This window comes from Malaya genurostris, chromosome 1 (assembly GCF_030247185.1).
Source record: "Malaya genurostris strain Urasoe2022 chromosome 1, Malgen_1.1, whole genome shotgun sequence".
NCBI classification, from domain to species: Eukaryota; Metazoa; Arthropoda; class Insecta; order Diptera; family Culicidae; genus Malaya; species Malaya genurostris.
The window spans coordinates 26,983,195-27,004,614 of NC_080570.1; the positions used below are offsets into that span (position 1 = coordinate 26,983,195).

The 21,420-nt window shown below is 38.0% G+C and overlaps 1 protein-coding gene across 1 annotated transcript in view; it reads left to right on the plus strand.

The window, feature by feature from the left end:
* The first annotated feature begins 666 nt into the window (after positions 1-666).
* LOC131435549 (dopamine receptor 1-like) overlaps positions 667-21,420 on the plus strand; it is a 306,195-nt gene continuing 285,441 nt past the window's right edge. The window contains exon 1 of the mRNA XM_058603563.1: positions 667-2,494. Within this exon, the coding sequence (XP_058459546.1) occupies positions 2,438-2,494 (57 nt within the window). The 5' untranslated portion in view covers positions 667-2,437. The remainder of the gene's footprint in view (positions 2,495-21,420) is intronic.

Genomic DNA, 21,420 nt, shown 5'->3' on the forward strand with positions numbered 1-21,420 from the left:
GTATAATTAATTACAGCTACTAAATTAGGCTGCACGAACTTTTGCGTTTACTGCGCTGAAAAGCTTCCTTCGAAATTTTTCTATAGTTGTAGGTTGTTGTTTATAGCGAGAGAGTTCCGCTACCGCTCGATAGTTCGTAACTCCGGCCAGTTATCCCAAAACATCTTTGGCGTAGTGATAAGATGCCAAATTAGACTAGAATAGCGTCACGTTCGTCAAATATACGCGATACAACTTGAACGACAGACATCGGAAAACGTAGAAAATGTTTGAGAGAAATTGATAAAAAAAATTATCCAGCGAACATTTTCGCTATTAGCCAACTGTTGAATGCGAAAGCTCCGTAAGCCACAAGTTCATCCCTTGCAAACAATCGAGTTTCCAGGGGGAATTCTACCCCATCGGTGGATTGAGTGCCGAGCTCGTATCTACGGAAGCATGTTTCGTTCCATGGCAAATAATCTGATTTGCTGAACGAGCCTACGGAGAGCGGGAACTCACTCTCTCTCTCGCGAACACATCCGGGAAAAAACAGCGCAAAACAGCTGGTCCGGCAGCCAGCCAGGAAGCGTTCTAAGCGTGCTTTCTGAGGGAGGGTGATCGCACACGTTTGTGGGTGGCAGTGGTAAGTATGATAGACGGACCGCCCGGTCGCGGCAAACTGGCAAATTTAGTCAGCATCGAGCTTTCGGCGGACTATGTTGCGCCCTTTGAACCCTCCGTGCTAGGATATAGAGTGCCGCGTGCGGCCGAATGTTCACTTCCACCGTTGTTTGTGCGTTCAGTGCGGAGTTGGAGCACCAGAGGATATACCTACAACGGACGATCGGAGACGGGTGCCCTACAAAAACAAAAGGGAAAAATCACTTTTGACGTATCCGGTGGCGGGTTGTTGTTTTTGCTTTGTTTTGTTATGTTTTTTTTTGCGGCCGTCAATTAGTGGATACTTTTCGACCTGCGAGTTCCGGTCTGGGTGCGACTGACTGCACCCAAATGAGCTGTTGTAATTTCAGTGCGTAACGTGGGAAAAGCGCGCCAATTATAAACGATGACTGCGTGCTCCCAGCGGAGTGCAATAGAAGCTAATTGAAAGAGACCCTCCGACAGCGATTAGGCGGTGTTGATTTGCTTTGAAACTGTGGCACCTACCGACGGCTGTTGTTTGATTTCGTCGGAATGCTGCGGGGCTTTTGATGATCTTGTCAGTGTGAGGGAAAATCCGCTGCGATGCAATGAAATGACTACACTACGTTGTGTTACACTGGGCCATATCATCGGGAAAAATGGAGATTTGTTAGCTTGTTGTTGTGCCGTTTTTGATAGCGTTTCTGTAAATCATAAAATTCTTGCTATGGTGAAAATTTTTGCTTTTGAAAGAAAACCGAATACTAAAATGTTCAAGTGAAAAACCGAAGGCTTTAATTATATTGGTAATCAATTTGAGAACCGTACAGATTTTGTAATTAGGAGCAATCAAGAAAATTGTTTACAGCTCATAAAGTAATGCTAGAAGCGTTGAAATAGAATTCGATTAATGGAAAGTTTTCGGATGGATTCGGAAAATTTCGGTAGTGGCAATTAGCGCGGGACTTCCAAAACAGATCAACAGTTCCGGAAGAAACGCATCGCGAAAACGATGGTTTTTGGGCTGCCTCCGAGCATCGCAGTGAAAGTTTCAATTGGTCAAAAAGCGTGAGTTGGCCCAACAGGAGCAGTGTAAAATCGTATGAACGAGGTAGAAAAAAAAAGATTAAAATGAATTCAATTATCGTCCAAACTTTTTGAACGTGTTTCTGGCTACGAATGTGACGACGGCGGCCAGTGAGCCGAGCCAGAGCAGAAATTACAAAAGTGCCAGGACGAAAAAATAAAAAAAAAATCCTCGACAGATGCTCCTTCCCGTTACGCGAAAATAATCCAGTTGGGTCGCATTTATGTTTTTCGGTAGCGGAAGTACGGCAGAAAGTCTAGCAGTATCGCTATGAATGCAGTGTGATAGTGAGGGTTGGGTGCGGAAATAAAAGTTTCTTCTGTACCCTTCCTAGTTTATCGCGTCCCTGGCGGCAATCCATTCAAGTGAAACGATGTGATGTGATTCGTGTGGTGTTTTTTTCTCTCTATCTCGCTCTCGGTTGTTAGTTGGAAGAATATTGTGCAAACCAAGTCACTAGCAGTAGTCGGACGAGCAAGTTTTTTTTGTAGTTGTTCTCATGTCTTCAAGATCTTAGCAAAGGATCTGTGACCTCTATTCGGTGCTTGCTTGCTAGTTCGCGCTAGTTTCGTGTGCATGTGGGGAAAAAAAGTTTTTCCGAAAAAAAAAACATTGTTCATAGTCGGTTGAGTTGTGCTGCGTACATTCTCCGACTTATGTCGGATTGATTTCCGAACATTTCAACATAATTTCACCATCGAGTTCAAAAGCCAGCAAGGCAGCAAAATGGACATCGAGCTCATCGACATCCGGACGCTCGGATATTTGTCCAGCACAAGCACGGTAATTAATGAATGTATTTCGTTGTAATTCTAAGTTAAAGAGCCGCGTTCGGAGGGAAGTTTTGTCGAATGAGTTCCTAGTCGTTTCATCAATCGAGCCACTACAATACCTTTGAAAAAATATCAGTAATGTCTATTTATGCGTTTCGCAAAAACAGTCAAATGTTGGAATAAAAATACTGAAAAAATTCTAATTTGAAGTTGACTTACAAAAAAAAAATCCATGAATGAAAATTTGATGAACTTACGACTAACTTCACTATGGGGTGCCTGTCCAAAATTTACCCTCTGAGAGAGTGATAAGTTTTTGATCGTGAATATCTCTTTTTGTATCTAACGAATCAACATAATTTTTGCTACACGCCATCGGAAATATGATCACAATTTTATGATAAAATTATCAGTTATGTGACATAATCTCAAATAATTCAAAATTGAACTTTTCTGAAATGTTTGGTATGAACGAGTATCAAAGGGGATAATTCATAAGGCGCGTTTGCCTTGCTCGTATTTTTAAAGCTCATAGCTCAGTGACCTGTGAAAGGATTTATATGATCTAACTACCAATAGAATCGAAATTTTTCAACTTAAACGTGTATAGCAAAAGCATTGAAGTATTTCAATAGTACACTATTGAAAAACCTGTCTCATTTGATCCATATCAACACCAGCCAATCAGAACGCGTTCTGATGAAGAGAACAAAATATCTGCTGCTGTACAACAAATCGTTCGAGAAAAATGTTCCGAAAAGTGTTGAATATCGTAGTGAGTTCCTCAATTTGGTCCTACTGAATGCTAGAAACGAATCCCTCCAGCATATTGATAGTTTCTTTCCATAAATTATGCAAATCCGAAATGAAATAATCGACATTAAAATTCTGTATGCGACTATTTTTATAGCCGCTAGGACCGCCCATTAGTGAAAAAGCTACAAACGAAATCACGTAAAAAGAAAGCTCTTAACAAAAATTGGATCAGTTTGGATTCTATCGCCACTGCGAGCAGATGTATTTTGTGTCGTTTGCAAAGCTAGTTTCGTCTCCGACAAGAGCGATTACGTCACAGCTGCCAGTCATTTGCATTGATGAAAAAACAACGGTGGAAAGCATTACACAAAATCAGCCGTTCTAATGGCTCAAAAGTGTTCTAAAGAACTATTAGGATTTGTTGTTCGCAAATCGCAAGGAAATATCCTCAGTTTAGTGCAAATCTAGAACAGTTTGGTTAGATTTTTGCACTTTTCGCTGTGTGAAATTCACAGTAATCGAGATCAAGTGAAGCCTTCTTTTTTTTTTGCGAAAAATGTTCCAGAGTTTAATGTCGTAAAGAATTACGCAATTTGATAGTTTCGTTCAATAAATTAGGCCTATTGTATCATTGATCAACCCAGCGAATTAATGTTTTCTTTATTGCAAGATTATAATCGATTATAAACGCTACACCTACACCAACCATATCAGTATCGCTCCCACGTACAACAGTTCAGCCTGGAATTAGATGACGGAAGTCAGCGGCATCCATCGGAATTCGAATTCAACTCATCACTCTCCATCACAAACGCTTTCATAAAAGATTCTTTTCAGAGCCACCATTATTTTATTATAAATAACTATACTGGTTATTTCATAATATTTGTATTTCAGAATGTTAAATGTAACTAATCTGTACTTTAGTTTAGGGGCATCGTATCAAATTCTACATACAATTTCATACAATTGATCAACTAATTGATATTCGGAACTAAGGAACATATCAGTTGTCTTCGTATTCACGACATCCAGTTATGTCTCTGACATTACCCACCCGCCTTTTTATTTCTCAAGATAGGTCAAATCATAATCGATGGAAAATCGCAGTAGGCGTCCTTACAGGGCGCGAAAACATGTCGCTCCCATAAATATTTTTGCGAAAAAATGTTTTTGAAGATAAAGGATAATGTCAGTTCGTCTATGTTTGAGTAAAAGAGTTCCGAATGTTTGGGCCGATAGTTTGCGGCTCTTTGGATGCAACGCAGTACTCTTTAGTTCTATATGTAAATATGTTTTTATTTCATAAGAAGTAGGGGACACCGGGTCCGATAATGGCCAGTTTTGGTTCGATACGGAAAATAGTGCGGAAAGTAATATTTTCCCTCGGAATGTTATATACTGTTCGAAAGCCCTAACCTTCCGTTACAAAACGTATTTGGTATGAGATACATATCCTCACTTATACGGGCGCAATCCGGCTCGAAATGCAGCAACCTCGAAATGGAAAATCTGAAAAATTAATAAAAATTTTTGGCCTATTTAATGTCTTGCAACTGTTTCGTAAATGAAAAATATCATTTCATATCAAATTGACTGATTTTATCAACGAAATGTGGAAAAAAAATGAGTTAAAATCAAATGAAATAAATTGCCTTTGAGTTAAGACTTTTGTCTAATTTCGGTGATTTTTGGACAATTTTGTTGGTACGTACTCGAAAATTTCCATAACAACAGCGAGTTTTTCTAAGAAAACGATAAAAAAAACCTAATACTATGTTCACACTATGAGTTAAAACTTGTTATAACTCCCATTTCATGTTTTAAGCGAAATAACATGTTTTACTTTTGCGTTATTTCATATTCATAAACGTCACATTAAAACATGTTTTCCCAAAATAACATGATATAATTGTCAGTAAAGCACAACCCTGCTAACATTTTCCTTGACAAGCTGTTCAACAACAGCAGTTTTCCATCAAAGTAGCCATGTATTCATAATAAAACAAAACTGAAAACTAGTACCAACGTTGCCAGGTATACCGATTTCTCGGTATTTATACAGATTTTTGACCTCTATATCACAATACAGATATGTTCTCCCAAAATACCGATAATTCACGGATCACACAGATAAGTACCGATTTTGGTTTTTAGCTTAAATAGACATGAGAAAAGGTTGTCGTGGGACCTTTTTTTCGCTCACCTTTTCTACTACTTATGTAGAAGAGATATTGATACAGATAGATTTTTGCGCCGACTACATATTTTTGGAAAAATGACCTGGCAACGCAGATAGGTACAACCATTTTTCTTAGTGTGAACAGTGCGGTTTTAACTTTATATTACTATCGTTAAAACATGTTATTTTTGGCCAGTGTGAACATAGTATAAGTCTCAGACCATCGACACTTTCGCACTCAACGACTACTGAGGCACAACGGAGTGGACGGAATTAGGGATGTCGTAATATCAATCGATTAATCGAGTAATCGAATAATAACTCAGAAAATCGAGTAATTTTTAATCGATTAGTTGGAAACCAATATTCGAAATAGTTTGAAAATTTCAATAACAATAGTCGAATAATTAATCCAGTAATCGAATAATAACCCATAGATAATCGATTAAAATTTAATCGAATGGTTAAAAAATTACACTCGATTATTGAATAATCGAGGAATTAAAAAAATCTGACATCCCTAGACGGAATGTCAAATGGCACATTGCCGCGAAACTGAACTACCGGTAGTGACACCTGTCAATGAAAAATCGAACCAAGAAAAGGAGGATTCTTTCGAAAATTTTCATATCGGTAGTAATGTTTTGCAACATTTTTATCGTTTATTCAACAGTACAAATAGATACCAGCAATTAAAGTACACTCGAAGTAGAAGAAATTCGATTTCAAAGTTACTACTACTGTTTTTTTTTTCAGTGTAAACTACGATTAAACATGGAAAATCTTCAGAAATGTGTGAAATTGGGTAAGGTTAGGTTTTTGTCGGATCAACATTTTTTAAACAGAAACTAGAATGTATAGCGATCGAGTACCATATATTTTGGATATTTTATCTGTTATTTTCAGGCATTTGAATAATGGCATTAAACCAAGTTTAATGCTCCATTCTAAATAAACGTTAGTTTTCGCACAATGAATTAAGATCAACATTACCACCTCAGAGTAAAAACATTTTCTTCAATTTCTACTATGACATTTTAAATGAATTTGCTTGTTTTTATAAGAAATCGTTGAAAAGGTGAAGTAATTAAAAAATTGTCTGCCGATTGGACAGCTCTTATTAGAAGTATCATCTCTAAACAAGCAGCGCCTCTAGATTTCAGTTCTGCGACAATATGCCGAATAAACGTAGGCCAATTGTAGCTAGTGCTCGGGCTTACGTATAGAGGGCTTTGTCGATGAGATGTAACATTTAGTGCTCGAATCATTGCGAGTGGCTGTTTCCGTACAGTGACCATGTTCATTCCGGTCTACCTTACATAAAAATTGATTAACGAAGATTTGACACCATTTCTATCTCTCAACTATGTGTACTCGCTTTTTTTGCCGTCATTTCCGATCGAAATAAAGAGTCGACATTTCTTAAAAAATTAAGACTCGACTTTCCGAGCTCCTTCTTCACAACAATGTGCATTGGCTTTCCAGCAGTAAATTTATTAAGCGTTTTGTTTTGCGCATGAATTAAATAAATACATTTCTCAATTAAAAAAAAGTATTAACGCACATATAACAGTTCGGCTGAAAAGTTCGTATCGTTTAATAGAAACACACATTTTTTTGACAAAATTCGTTTTTATTATTCAACATAATTGCCATCAGAGGCGATACAGCGATTATAGCGATCTTCCAACTTTTCGATACCATTTTTGTAGTACGATTTGTCCTTTGCCTCAAAATAGGCCTCAGTTTCAGCGATTACCTCTTCATTGCTTCTAAATTTTTTACCAGCGAGCATTCTCTTGGGGTCTGAGAACAGGAAAAAGTCACTGGGGGCCAAATCTGGAGAATACGGTGGATGAGGGAGCAATTCGAAGCCCAATTCGTTCAATTTCAGCATGGTTTTCATCGACTTGCGACACGGTGCATTGTCTTGATGAAACAAAACTATATTCTTTTTCAAATGAGGCCGTTTTTTTGAAATTTCGTCCTTCAAACGCTCTAATAACGCTATATAATAGTCACTGTTGATGGTTTTTCCCTTTTCAAGGTAGTCGATGAAAATTATACCATGCGAATCCCACAATACAGACGCCATAATCTTACCGGCCGATTGTTGAGTCTTTCCACGCTTTGGGTTCGGTTCATCGCGTGCAGTCCACTCAGCTGACTGTCGATTGGACTCCGGAGTGAAGTGATGGAGCCCCATGTTTCGTCCATTGTTATATATCGACGAAAAAAATCGGTTTTATTTCGATATAACAGCTCCAAACACTGCTTAGAATCATCAATTCGTTGTTGTTTTTGATCGATTGTGAGCTCACGCGGCACCCATTTTGCACAAAGCTTTCTCATATCCAAATATTCGTGAATAATATGTCCAACACGTTCCTTCGATATCTTTAGGGTGTCAGCTATCTCGATCAACTTCACTTTACGGTCATTGAAAATCATTTTGTGGATTTCTTTCACGTTTTCATCGGTAACAGCCTCTTTTGGACGTCCACTGCGTTCATCGTCTTCGGTGCTCATATGACCAGTACGAAATTTTGCAAACCACTTACGAATTGTTGCTTCGCCCGGTGCAGAGTCTGGATAACACTCATCAAGCCATTTTTTGGTATCGGTGGCACTTTTTTTCATCAAAAAGTAGTGTTTCATCAACACACGAAATTCCTTTTTTTCCATTTTTTTCACAATAACAAAAGTAGCTTCACTCAAAATGCAATATCTCACAAACTAATAATCAGACAGCTGTCAAATTTATACACGTATCTTTTGAAGGTGGTACTAACTGAAAATGTTATGGATTTAATTCTAGTGGCGCCTTCTCATAGAAACGATACGAACTTTTCAGTCGATCTGTTAGGAAGCTTGTTAAGTTATATAATGTAAGGATGCGCATTTAACACTAGATTGTCCAGGAAAGTCACAATATGTAAACAATGGAAGGATTGCTTGAAATTCTGTGAACTTTTTCAATTCTTTATTTAACGATATATGCACTTAGGCACACTGCACTAGCTTTTATTTATTCTGTCAAAGTTTATATTATTGACTTTCTCTCTTTCAATCATTTTGACTGCTTTTGAACAATTTAGGTCTAAACTACACAGAAAAAAAATGAATTTTGCAGGTGACAGAATTCTACAAACGACACAATTCACAACTACTTAATTTTTTAAATGGCGCAATATTCCACTCGCACAGAATTTTACATGTTCTGAGTGTAATTTGCACTCGGCTACCAAGTGCCGCTGTATGGATTTATATTTATCAATTATTCAATGACCAGATATGAGCTCTGCGGTCCAGTCGAGTAACCGATGCGCTTGTGATCTAATGTTTCTCGGTTCAAGTCGCGCTGCTGCTATCGATTTTTTGTTTTTTTATTTCATTCAAATTCAAGACATGTAATTTTCAAATCACACAATTTTACATGTTCTTGAATATAAATTTGTATGAAATACGACGCTCCATTTATGTGCATCTTATAAGATGTAAAATCACAAGATTTTTTCGAACTGTGTAAGTTTTGGGCCTTCTAGTGTTGAGCACGCATCCAGGAAATAAGAACTACATGTATTTCGTGAAGAAATACTAGGTGTGATTGGATGAAATGGTCCACGTGAACCGTTCTCTTCCAGAAACACACATCTCACACCCTTAGTTAGAAGGTGACATCTGTGGAGAAATCTAAGAATATTCAAACCTTTCTCGATTTGAGAGTGTATTTACACCCGATCAATCAGCCTCACTGTCATTGCAACTTGTAAACTTTACCGACACCGAATCGGCTCGGAAAGGTTTGAAAGTTCCTAAACGGTTCATAAGATATCAATTTACTCCTATTCCTGATAACAATAGTCCTCCTTTTAGAATTAAATTCACCAAGTTCAGGACGAATATGATATATTAATATTCATCCCAACTGGATCAAAATAAATCAAATTGGTGACCAATTCCAGGCATAAGAATGCTCGAAACCACCTAATGACCTATTGTCAATTCCAAGCATTATTAGTCCTGTCCACTCCGTGATCGATCCAGACAACATAATAATTTACATCTTTTACATTTATAAGCGAACGATCGATCTCGGTATGGTCCGACTTTGTCAATACGCGAAGTGTAAATTGACTCCCACCCCCATCCACCAAGCGGGGGTACGCGCCCTGTAGCTCATCATCCAAAGCCCAGGGAATAATAATAATAATAATAATAATAATAATAATAATAATAATAATAATAATAATAATATTATTATTAATAATAATAATAACAACAATATATAATACAATGTAATATGATTCAATTCAATATATAACAAATAATGCAACAAACAACAGAAGCACATGTGGCAATTTACTAACATAAATATTGCACATTAGGATCAGCTTCAAACTACAAGCCATTTCGCACCCTCTCATTCTGCTACTAACGCAGAAGGCGATAGCACCCAGTCGATGCCGTTCTATTGACCAAATGTCATCATAAATGCTCGGGGAGGCATGAGATAGGAACATGTGAGGACTTAGTTATCTCACCATTTGACGACCACCTTCTTAAAATTGTTCACATCAACATAAACTTTTCCTGGCCCGATTCCAACACGTGTTCTACCAGAGCAGTTGGAATCTTCGGAACAAAAAAGAACACCCCCTCCCCAACCCAATTTTCGCTGTTTATAAACAAAAACTGTAAATAATGCTACAGTTAAATGTACAAACAACCGAAATGTGTCGCCTTTCTTGGTGAGGGAACGAAGTGGGGCCAAAACAAAAACCTGTCTGTCTGGGGCAAAAGGCACCCAATCACAGCGCTGTCGTCTCTGCGGGTGGCGGACGGACACGCGGATGGGGAACCGGTCTTTATATTGTATACATCAGCTCTCTCGTTCTGCCAATCGGTTGGTAAGTCTGTTGAGGATACTTAAAAAAATGACAGCATGAAAACCTAGTAGCAAAACCGCACTCCGTTCGGTCGTGGAATATCACTCGGTTTGCTGCATGGTGCAGCCTCTCAAGTCCTCTGGTTCTGAGCTCTTTTGCGGTGGCAAATCGTCAACAACGAAACAGTCTCTCCAAAGCATGAATGGTTTTTCTTCCGTTTCGGTTTTGAATGACAGTTTTTCTATTTTTCATTTGATTCGTGCTTCCGCCGTCGCTTTCGCTCGCGTCGTCCTCTCAAGTGGTAAAACCGATTCCGTTCCATGCCGTTCGACAAGTCGGTCGGACATGTGTCCCTGGCGGAGGTCGCCGATATTCGCGCAGATTCCAAGCTTTGGAGCACATATTTGGTTTCCTCCTGTTGGCGGATGACAGCAGGATCACTTTCGAATCGGATTATTTCCCGAAGCGGAACTTGCATTTTCGATATTTGATTTTCCTTATGTTTGTTTGTTTGTTGATTTCAAACAAGGAATCGCCAGGAGAATTCTTCATGGACTTCATGGTTAGATTGTTGCACAAATCCGAAACATGACCAAGTTCCGAAACGTGACCCAGGGTAATGAAAACATCAGCACCTCGCACCGGATCGGTTTCTGCAACAAAAACTAATTAAAAGTTCTATAAAAATTTAAGCTGACAGCACCTGTCAACTTTTTTGCGCCACAATTTGTATTTGTGTCGGGATCAAGTTTTTATTTTCCCATTTCACTTAAAGACGGCTCACTAAACTGGTAACAACTGCAGCCAGAGCCGGGTGAAAAAAAAAACGCCGTCTCCGTGTTGTCGTGGGAAAACGAAATTCAATGAAAAAGTTTCGCAACTTATTATCTTGACCGTGACTTTGATAATGGAATTCTTTACTCTAACTGCAGCATCGGATTCTTCTGATGGAAAGTTAAGTTGAGGTTACATCGTTTCGTTTTTTTTGTTCGTTGTCAATTGCTAAAGCTTAGGGGAAGGCAATAAGCGTTGAAATGAGCTATTTTTCGCCTGAAGATAATCCCTCTTGCCAGCAGCACCACCAGCACAGCCATTTTTCATCATGAAAGGTCTTGCGCCTGAAGTGATTCCGAGCAGTTGAAAGTGAACAACACGGAAAAGATGTCATCTGTATGTATCCTTTGTCGGAAACGGTCGGAATTAACCACTGTACGATATAGCTGGGTTAATAAACGCGGAATCTCGGTGCCAGAATCACTCCCGTGAGCTTTCTTTATAACAACAACAACAACAAACATCAACGGGCTTATAGACCGAGAAATAGGCCAAGATTGGGCGCGGCTAGAGGAGCAATGACTTGACACAACTGGCAGATTAATCGAACGTTATTTGTTTAGGCCGGCGATGGTTATGACGAAAATCTCTATCAGAATTCGTCCATTACACCCGCTCCCGAAGGGAATAACCTACATCGGAATACCAACAGCGATCCATATATTTTTTTTTGACGTAACAGATGATTCCATCACGTGGCCACTTTTTTTATGTTTTTGCACGCCTTTTCCGAGATTTCGCTAGCCCTTTCAATTTTTGAATAATTGATTATAAAATCAAACATTAAGAAAAATAATTGAATGCAACAAGCATTGTTATGGCCAGTTATTTTGGTTCGTTTTTTGTATGAATGAAAGGGCTTAAGGGGAGCTTTTCCTGTAAACGGTTTTTTTTGTTTCTTCTATGCGTTGCCTAATTTTCAATTTTTGTGTAGTAATTATGCTTTGTTACATACTGCTACAGTGTAAATTTTGTATAAAAATATCGAGTTTTTTCGTGGTTACTCAAAGTTGGACATGTTATTTTCGCAGAGGTAGTGGATACTGGACCAAACAATGTTGTATGTTTTTCTGTTTGTTTTTGAGTTCCCTGTGGAACACCGTTTTTGTATTTCTTTTTAACTGATTTTTACAATAACCACAACAAAACTGTTTTGATTAGCTGGGATAATTTTTTTAAATCTTTTTACGTTGTTCTATTCGAAATTAAATACACTTTAATCCGATCTGTTCTATGATTATCGTGAAAACAATGTCTCAGGAACAGTTCGATATTTTTACATAAAATTTACGCAGTATCTAGAAGTATTTGTGGAAAAAAACAGTCTCTAATGAAGAAAGATGACAGAAAAAAAAACAATCTTGATTTGGTAAAGACTGTCCCAGAAAGTATGGACGCAACCAAAAACCGCTGCCATTTCGCAATGGTCCAGAATCTGTCAATTTTTATGTCTGCGTCCTGTTATTTACACTCTTCTCTAACCACTTGTGCAGTTGTTTATTCGTTTTCATCAGTTTGTTTCGAATAGCGTGGACTTTCAGCAGAACAACGTCGAAAAATTGTGTACAAATGGTGCACAGAACGCGAACTGTCATTGAGAAAGCTAGCAAAAATGGAAGGAGTAAGTGAAAAAGCCGTGCGAAATGCAATTAGGAAGTTCAGTGAGGATAAAACCTTTGAGGATAAACCGAAAACGGGTCGCAAAAAAAGGTCCTGCTAACCCTCAGTTGGATAAACGTATACTGAAGGCGTTCGAACAAAAGAAGGAAGTTTCAGTTCGGGATGTGGCCAAAAAAGTGGGCACTTCGAAGTCAAATGTTCTTCGTGCTGAAGAACGTTTGAATATTCGAACCTATCAGAAGCAGAAACAATCAAAACGTAGTCCGAAACAAGAAGCATCGATCAGGCCGAGGGTTCGAAAGCTGTACAATACGATTCTTGCTGGAAATTTGAACTGCATAATCATAGACGACGAAACCTACGTGAAACTCGATTACAAATCCTCGCCGGGACCACAATATTATACGGTGCGAGAACTGCAAGTGTTAAACCAGTCCGAGACATCGATTAAAGTGGAAAAATTTGGTAAAAAAGTTATGGTCCGGCAAGCAATTTGTAGCTGCGGTAAGATTTCGAAACCCATCACAACTGCTTCAATGAACAGCGAAATATACATCAAGGAATGTTTACAAAAACGACTTCTACCCATGATTCGAATCCACAAGGATCCTGTTATCTTCTGGCCAGATCTTGCTTCTTGCCACTACTCGAAATGTCACTTTCGTCTCAAAAGACATGAATCAACCAAATTGCCCACAACTTCGACCAATTGAGAAATTTTGGGCATTAACGAAGGCACATACATCTTAGGAAACATGTCTCGGCAGCCGAACAGTTCGAAAACGATTGGTAAAAAGTGTCAAAACTTGTCGCCAAGAAGTCTGTACGGAATTAAATGAGGAACGTTCGCAAGAAGGTGCGCCAGCTAGTCTACAATGGCTAAGTAGCAAATGCTGAGAATAATATTCTGTTTTTGTTGTAGTCTAATATTATCAGTATATCGAATAAAATTTGAATATCTAACACTTGTGAATTATTTACAGCGAAATCAAAGTGCCTCCATACGTTCTGGGACAGCCCTTAATCCATAGGATTTTTCTACAACTCTCAAAATGAAGAAACGAAAATCTTTTTTTGAAGGAGAAGCTCTCCTTAACAGTTCGGCTGAAAAGCTCGTATCGTTTAATAGAAACACACATTTTTTTGCCAAAATTCGTTTTTATTATGCAACATAATCACCATCAGAGGCGATACAGCGATTATAGCGATCTTCCAACTTTTCGATACCATTTTTGTAGTACGATTTGTCCTTTGCCTCAAAATAGGCCTCAGTTTCAGCGATTACCTCTTCATTGCTTCTAAATTTTGGACCAGCGAGCATTCTCTTTAGGTCTGAGAACAGGAAAAAGTCACTGGGGGCCAAATCTGGAGAATACGGTGGATGAGGGAGCGAGCCCAATTCGTTCAATTTCAGCATGGTTTTCATCGACTTGTGACACGGTGCATTGTCTTGATGAAACAAAACTTTTTTCTTCTTAAAATGAGGCCGTTTTTTTTTTAAATTCGTCCTTCAAACGCTCTAATAACGCTTTATAATAGTCACTGTTGATGGTTTTTCCCTTTTCAAGGTAGTCGATGAAAATTATACCATGCGAATCCCAAAATACAGACGCCATAACCTTACCGGCCGATTGTTGAGTCTTTCCACGCTTTGGGTTCGGTTAATCGCGTGCAGTCCACTCAGCTGACTGTCGATTGGACTCCGGAGTGAAGTGATGGAGCCATGTTTCGTCCATTGTTATATATCGACGAAAAAAATCGGTTTTATTTCGATATAACAGCTCCAAAAACTGCTCAGAATCATCAATTCGTTGTTGTTTTTGATCGATGGTGAGCTCACGTGGCACCCATTTTGCGCAAAGCTTTCTCATATCCAAATATTCGTGAATAATATGTCCAACACGTTCCTTTGATATCTTTAGGGTGTCACCTATCTCGATCAACTTCACTTTACGGTCATTGAAAATCATTTTGTGGATTTTTTTCACGTTTTCATCGGTAACAGCCTCTTTTGGACGTCCACTGCGTTCATCGTCTTCGGTGCTCATATGACCAGTACGAAATTTTGCAAACCACTTACGAATTGTTGCTTCGCCCGGTGCAGAGTCTGGATAACACTCATCAAGCCATTTTTTGGTATCGGCGGCACTTTTTTTCATCAAAAAGTAGTGTTTCATCAACACACGAAATTCCTTTTTTTCCATTTTTTTCACAATAACAAAAGTAGCTTCACTCAAAATGCAATATCTCACAAACTAATAATCAGACAGCTGTCAAATTTATACACGTATCTTTTGAAGGTTAGTGCTAACTGAAAATGGTATGGATTTAATTCTAGTGGCGCCTTCTCATAGAAACGATACGAACTTTTCAGCCGATCTGTTAAATTTCTCCTGGGTTGGCTGCGAAGTCTGTTGAAACAGAAGGTCAAATTCCACTACAGGAATGTAATACCAAGATTTTGCTTTGGGAATTATTTCAATTCAAAATGCACTCCAAAACTGAAATGCAGATCCGTACTGATAATGAAAAAGACTTTAGCATGAATGGAAGAAGTCAGATGATTTTATCCCATGAACCAAAAATAATTAACAATTTTGATGAGTCAACTAACAACTAAATACGTTGTGTTTGCTTTTTCTTTTATTTTTTCTATAATTTATATGCGCTATTTCAGTTCGAAGCTGGTACACTAATGATGACTTCAAAAAAGAGCTTGAAACACATACTTTTATTGTAATGTGTGTTGTACTTAGTCAACGGTTCGTAACGTGTCTTTGAAAAAGTTGAATTTGATGTTAAAAAAGGTAATATTATTATTTATTTTAATGACGTTACCCCAAAAACCTGATTTAGCCTCTAAAATTATTCCATATTTCTGCTTGATTCGCCTTACTCCACATTGGGAATCGATTTACATTTCTTGGAAGTTAAACTAATATTCAAAAAACTGCTCGAAACTTCTCTGATATGTTCATCTCAATGGATTTTCATTCATTCTTTAGAAAATTTTTCTGAGGCTCAGAGGGCCGAATGTCATATACCAATCGATTCAGCTCGACGAACTGAGCAAATGTCCGTGTGTGTGTGTGTATGTGTGTGTCTGTATGTGTGTTGTCAACAAAGAAGTCGAGATCTCCGAGATGACTGTGCCGATTTTGATCAAACTAGTCGCAAACGAAAGGTCTCCCCGTCACCCAAAACGCTATTGAATGGTTTTGAGATCGGATGTTTACTTTTTGAGTTATACGAAGTTTTATGTCAAAAGTTTGTTGACAGTATCTGTAACAATTGACCTTGAAAACAAAATATATTTTCAGACTTAGATTCCGCACGGTAATACCTATCCAACATTGATTGTTAAAATCTGTCCATTTTTAACGGAGATATCGAAATTTTTGTGTAAGCGACTTTTTCCCCTATTCCAGCAGTAGAAGTTTTGAGCGCTGTCTGGCAAAGAAATGCTTGGGAGCAACGTAAAACACGATTTTTTATACTCTTACATACAATAGTTTCTAAGTACCAAAAAGACTGTGTACAGCATGATATTTTGCCTCGGACCAATTTTAGCACGGTTCATTTTTGGCAACATAATTGTTCGAATATTCCATATGTAAACCAGATGATGGCAGAATTTTCCAGTTGAAAGCAATTCCATAATTATATAGATTTAAACTACTTACAGCAATAAATGCTGGAATAACATAACTTCCATATACCATTCGAATCAGTTCGTCGAGATCAACAAATGCGTGTGTGACCAATAATTTACTCAATTTTTTTCGGAGATGACTCAACCGTTTTCTAAAAACTCAGATTCATATGAATAGTCGTATACTCCCAAACAAGGTACCTGAATTAAGTTTGGTTCCGACCTCTGGTTCCGGAACTACGGGATGATATGTGAAACGAAATTAAAACTGAGTAACTCATTTTTCTCGTAGATGGCTGAACCGATATAAGATCCAAATGAAATCTAAGAATCATCTACGATTGTAATGAAAAGCTTTGGGATTCTATAAAACATCTTGTTTATCAGTCAGATCCGACTTCTGGTTTAGGAGATACATGGTGATTAGTATAAAAATGTCTATTTCACATAAATTAATCAGGTTTATCGGGTTAGCAGATTTGGATAGTCGATAACCAAATAAACTTATTTCATTTTTAGTGGTAATGAGTTTTCGATTCGGATTTAATTCGCACTACGATTCCTCAAAGATGTCTACACTGATTTTTTTTTCTGACTTCCGATTCTGGAATTGTAGGATGATGAATTTTTAAAATTCAAGGCGATATAGAAGACGACAATCCCGAAAAGACTCAAAAATATTGCAATTTATTCGTCATATGGCCATACGAATCGGTTTGAGTTATGCTGGTTCCTGAATACCGGCTCTGGAAGTACCTTAAGTTACCCTAAACTCTAAAGTGAAAATTACTTCGACATATCATGGAATGTTTAATCGATTGTTACACTTTTAGATTCCAATTCGATCCGATTTGCAGTTTCGACATAACAGAGTTATGAGTAGAATCTCTAATTGCCACTTAAAACGACGGACATAAGAATAATGCCATGAAAACTGAAACACCGAAGAATATTCATGCAAAAAAACACATGCGGATTGATAAAAAAAGGTATTACCTCACTGCTAGGTGGATTAAGCACGTTTTTTTATGTTCAGATCACAGCATGCTGTTTGTTTGACTGTTAGCTTTCGTATGTTTACTTGTTTGTGCGGTTGAAATTCCGCGTTTTCAAAATGTCGCGCGTATTGAAAAGGAAGTGAACATTAAGGTTCTGGACACATGGCTAAGTGAGAAGGGTATTACTATGCGAAAATTGGCAAAGTGGTTTGGAATTCATCATGCCAATGGTAAAACCATCATTAATAAGTTTGGAGAACACTATTCGTTGGATGAGCTACCAGGAAGAGGCAGAAAACCCGGGTTTTTCAACCCGAAACTAGTCCAGAAACTGGTATCTCTAGTCTTGAAGAAAAAATCGATGTCAATACGTGATTTGGCCAAAAAACATGAACTAGTGTCGGAATGATCCAGCATATCAACAGACCACCTGAAGACCTACAAGAAGCAGAAAATCTCGAAACAAAGTGTAGAACAGAAGAAGCGAGCAGCAACAAGGGCCCGGAAATTGTATCCGCGTGTTTTGCAGTGTCCGGATGCATGCGATTTGATGGACGATGGAACTTATGTAAAGGAGGACTCAAAAATCCTTTCAGGTCCACAATGTTCAACTGTCGTTGTTGGGGAGGATGTGAGCGATACGGACAGGTCGATTCAAGTAGAGAAACTCGGTCGAAAGATACTGGTATGGCAAGCAATATGTTCCTGTGGTTTGAAGTCATCCATTTTTTACACTACCGGAACTATAAATGCAGAAATCTATCGATCTGAGTGTCTCCAGGAGAGATTACTGCGCCTTTATATAAGAAGCATAGTACACCTCCACTGTTTTGGCAGGATTTAGCGTCTGCTCACTATGCCAAAACCACTCTCAATTGGCTTGCGGAAAAGGGTATAAATTTCGTTGAAAAAAATAGCAATCCACCAAATTGCCCTCAGCTTCGACCCATCGAACGTTACTGGGCAATCGTGATGGGTCTTCAAGAAGACTGGTAAGGCAGCTGGGAACATGCAGGAGTTCAACCAAATTTGGTCTCAAGCGTCCAAAAAATGCGATGCAACACTTGTCCGGAGCTTGATGAAGAGCGTTCGATCAAAAGTTCGAAAATTCTTGAAGGAATAACTTAAATTTCATTCGGTTTTCATTATACTGAAGTTTAACCTTGTACAATAACGGATCAATTTTTAGTTTGAATAAAATGTCGTTTTTTATCATAATTTGAAAGAAAAATTTGTGGATAGCTTATTTTCGATACACTCCTTAGTGTATGTTCGACACATATGTAAATAATCTTGTAAAAATCAGTCATTTTACGAATTACGTTCTTATGATTTGAGTCATATGCGGATTTACGTCACCGATAAATTTCATTATTTTTTACAGTGTGATGTTTAGTGTAATATATAAATTTAAAATTCTTAAAATATAAAATGAATGGTCTCAAGGTCCTGTGCAAAACTTCTGAATTTCATTTGAATCCGACTTCCGGTTCCAGTAGTATAGAGTAATTTTCCTGAATCGGTCTCAAAACTACTCCAATCGGTAATTTTTTCAGTATACGGCCGAACAAACCGGTTTCGGTTATTCTTTCAAGAATCGAAGAAAACTATTTTGAAGTATGGAAGCATGCTTAAAATTTCCCTGTCAGTGAGTATAGGAGAATACATAAAATCGCACCACAATAATCGGAATAGAAACTAAGCATAGAGAAACTGGGACGTCCTGATGAACTCTGTAGGTAAAAAAAAAACTATTGTTAAACTATCAGAAAGCTACAGTGTCATTGTACTACACTTGAAATATAACTCTGAACCGGAAAGCTAGAATTAGATAGCATAACAATAACTGTCTACCGAAGCATGCAATTGAACCGAAGACGAACTTCAGTTTGTTCCGATAGTTTATCTGTTTCTCGTATGTCTGTAGGTCGATAAACCCATTTCAAAGCTATGAATCGTGATTGATACCACATTGCTGCAGCTCAATCCAGCATTCCTTATGGCTAACCAGCAGCGATGCCAGATTGGTTCCCATAGTTCTCTGTTGTTAAATTCAAATTTCCGTAGATTTTGAGAAAAAATCTAATTTCCGCAGATTTTGTCTACCGATCCGTAGGTTCGTAGAAAATCTTCGAATCCGTAGATCTGACATCGCTGCTAACCAGTACCGTGACAGATGCTGTTATCCCACGGTGTAGTCGAGAAGGTGCTCACATTTCTAACTATTGATTTCGTTCGAATTTGTTTCACGAACATGTACTGCAATGTTACTTCAAAGGAAATTGTAATTCGGATTTTCTATTTTCAGAAACTAAACACGCTCCAACTTTTCCGAAAAAATGACAATTACATTTGCGCTTTAAAATGTGGCCACCTGTACCCTCTCCATTGCTATCCATTTTGCAAGCTACGATTTCTCCGTCCCTGCCATTCCGCAGCAAGCTAGTAAGTATCATCCTGGCCAGTTTGCCAGCATCCGAGGAGTGAGGAAAATCAGCAGCTCTTTGCCCTGCTTCAATCTCTACACTAAGCAGAACATTATCGTGCCATCCTGCTCTCCTCTCGGAAGAGTTAGCACAGACCGGTCGTTTGTTATCATTAGTTTTGTTGATTTGAATAGACTGGACCGTCTTAAAGATGTGGAGTAACAGCAGCAGAAGCAGTCGGTGTTATATATATTATAGTATAATTTTAAGGCACACTGCTTAAGCTCTAAGATGCCAAGGGTATTTACTAATCTTAATTACGACTAACTTAAAACTAGAAAAGTATCATTATGTAATGTAGCGGTAGCGGATTCTCGAGAAGCTATCGGTAGTGGCCGGTGAATTGAATATCGCATGAGGGTCTTCCATATGCCGTTGGCGAAGATCCATGTTGGCCGCAAGCAGTCGGTGTTGTTTATCACTTAGCTTTCTTCCTTTGTCAGGCTAGATAACCGACAAACCGGGCTGTATTTCCTTGGTTCAGTGGAGGTCAGCAGAGCTTCATAATGGAGGGGGGGTTTGGGACTGGAAGTGCTTTTCTTGCTAGATGATATGTGATAAGCAGAATTCCTATTTGTGGTTCTCAGCAGGGAGGCTGACTTGTGTTATCAAAGGAATATCTCGGTCGGTATCTTCATTGATAACAAGGTGAAAAGACTTATCGTCTTACATCGGGGAGTGTGGTTTTCTTCGAGAAGATTTCAACTGTTCCTTAGGTGCGCGGTGCAATGCATTAGTACAGGATCCATTCGAACAATGCATTCGGCAGCTTTTCATAACTTGTTACTCTAGGTTGAGCCCCCAAAAGTTGCTGAACAACGAACCCAATTAAAATCAGCACACGGCTCCGGAGAGGATGCATGCATGATTTCTACCGTGTTGATTTGTTTTAATACACGCAGAGAAAAATATTGTAAAAATAACTAAATTTTGGTTTCACACAACGATTTATTTTGTTGAAATAGTGACAAAAGAAAATCTGGTTTAAAATTGCAAAAAATGTTGTTTGAAGCTACAAAATAAAATATTTGATTTTGCTCAATGCATTAGTTCATTTCAAGAAATATTTTGTTAAAAATAACAAATATTTTACTTGCGCATTTATGTCAATTTCTTGACAAACAATTTCATGGTAAATTTAACTATCAAAATAAGTTTAAAATGAACTAGCTTTAGATAAAGATAATATTAATAGTTCTTTGAATTTATAAACTTGGCAGTTGAAATGAACGATAAGACACAAACCTAAAACAATTAGTATTTCAACAAACGCTTTTGTTTGTTAAAATCATACATTTTTGTTTGTCATTATTCTTAAATAGAGATTTCTTTCAAACTGATTTTCAAGGTAAGTTTTTAAACTATTTTTATTTCGATTTTTATCAATTTTCAAATTGTTAATTGCTTTCAATAGCTGTTGGGCCCTTTTGTCGTGGGACGATCAAATTTTTCACAAGTAACAATCAATGATTCGATGCTCCATTAATCTGGTCAAGATAGAATTCCTGCATCATCATAT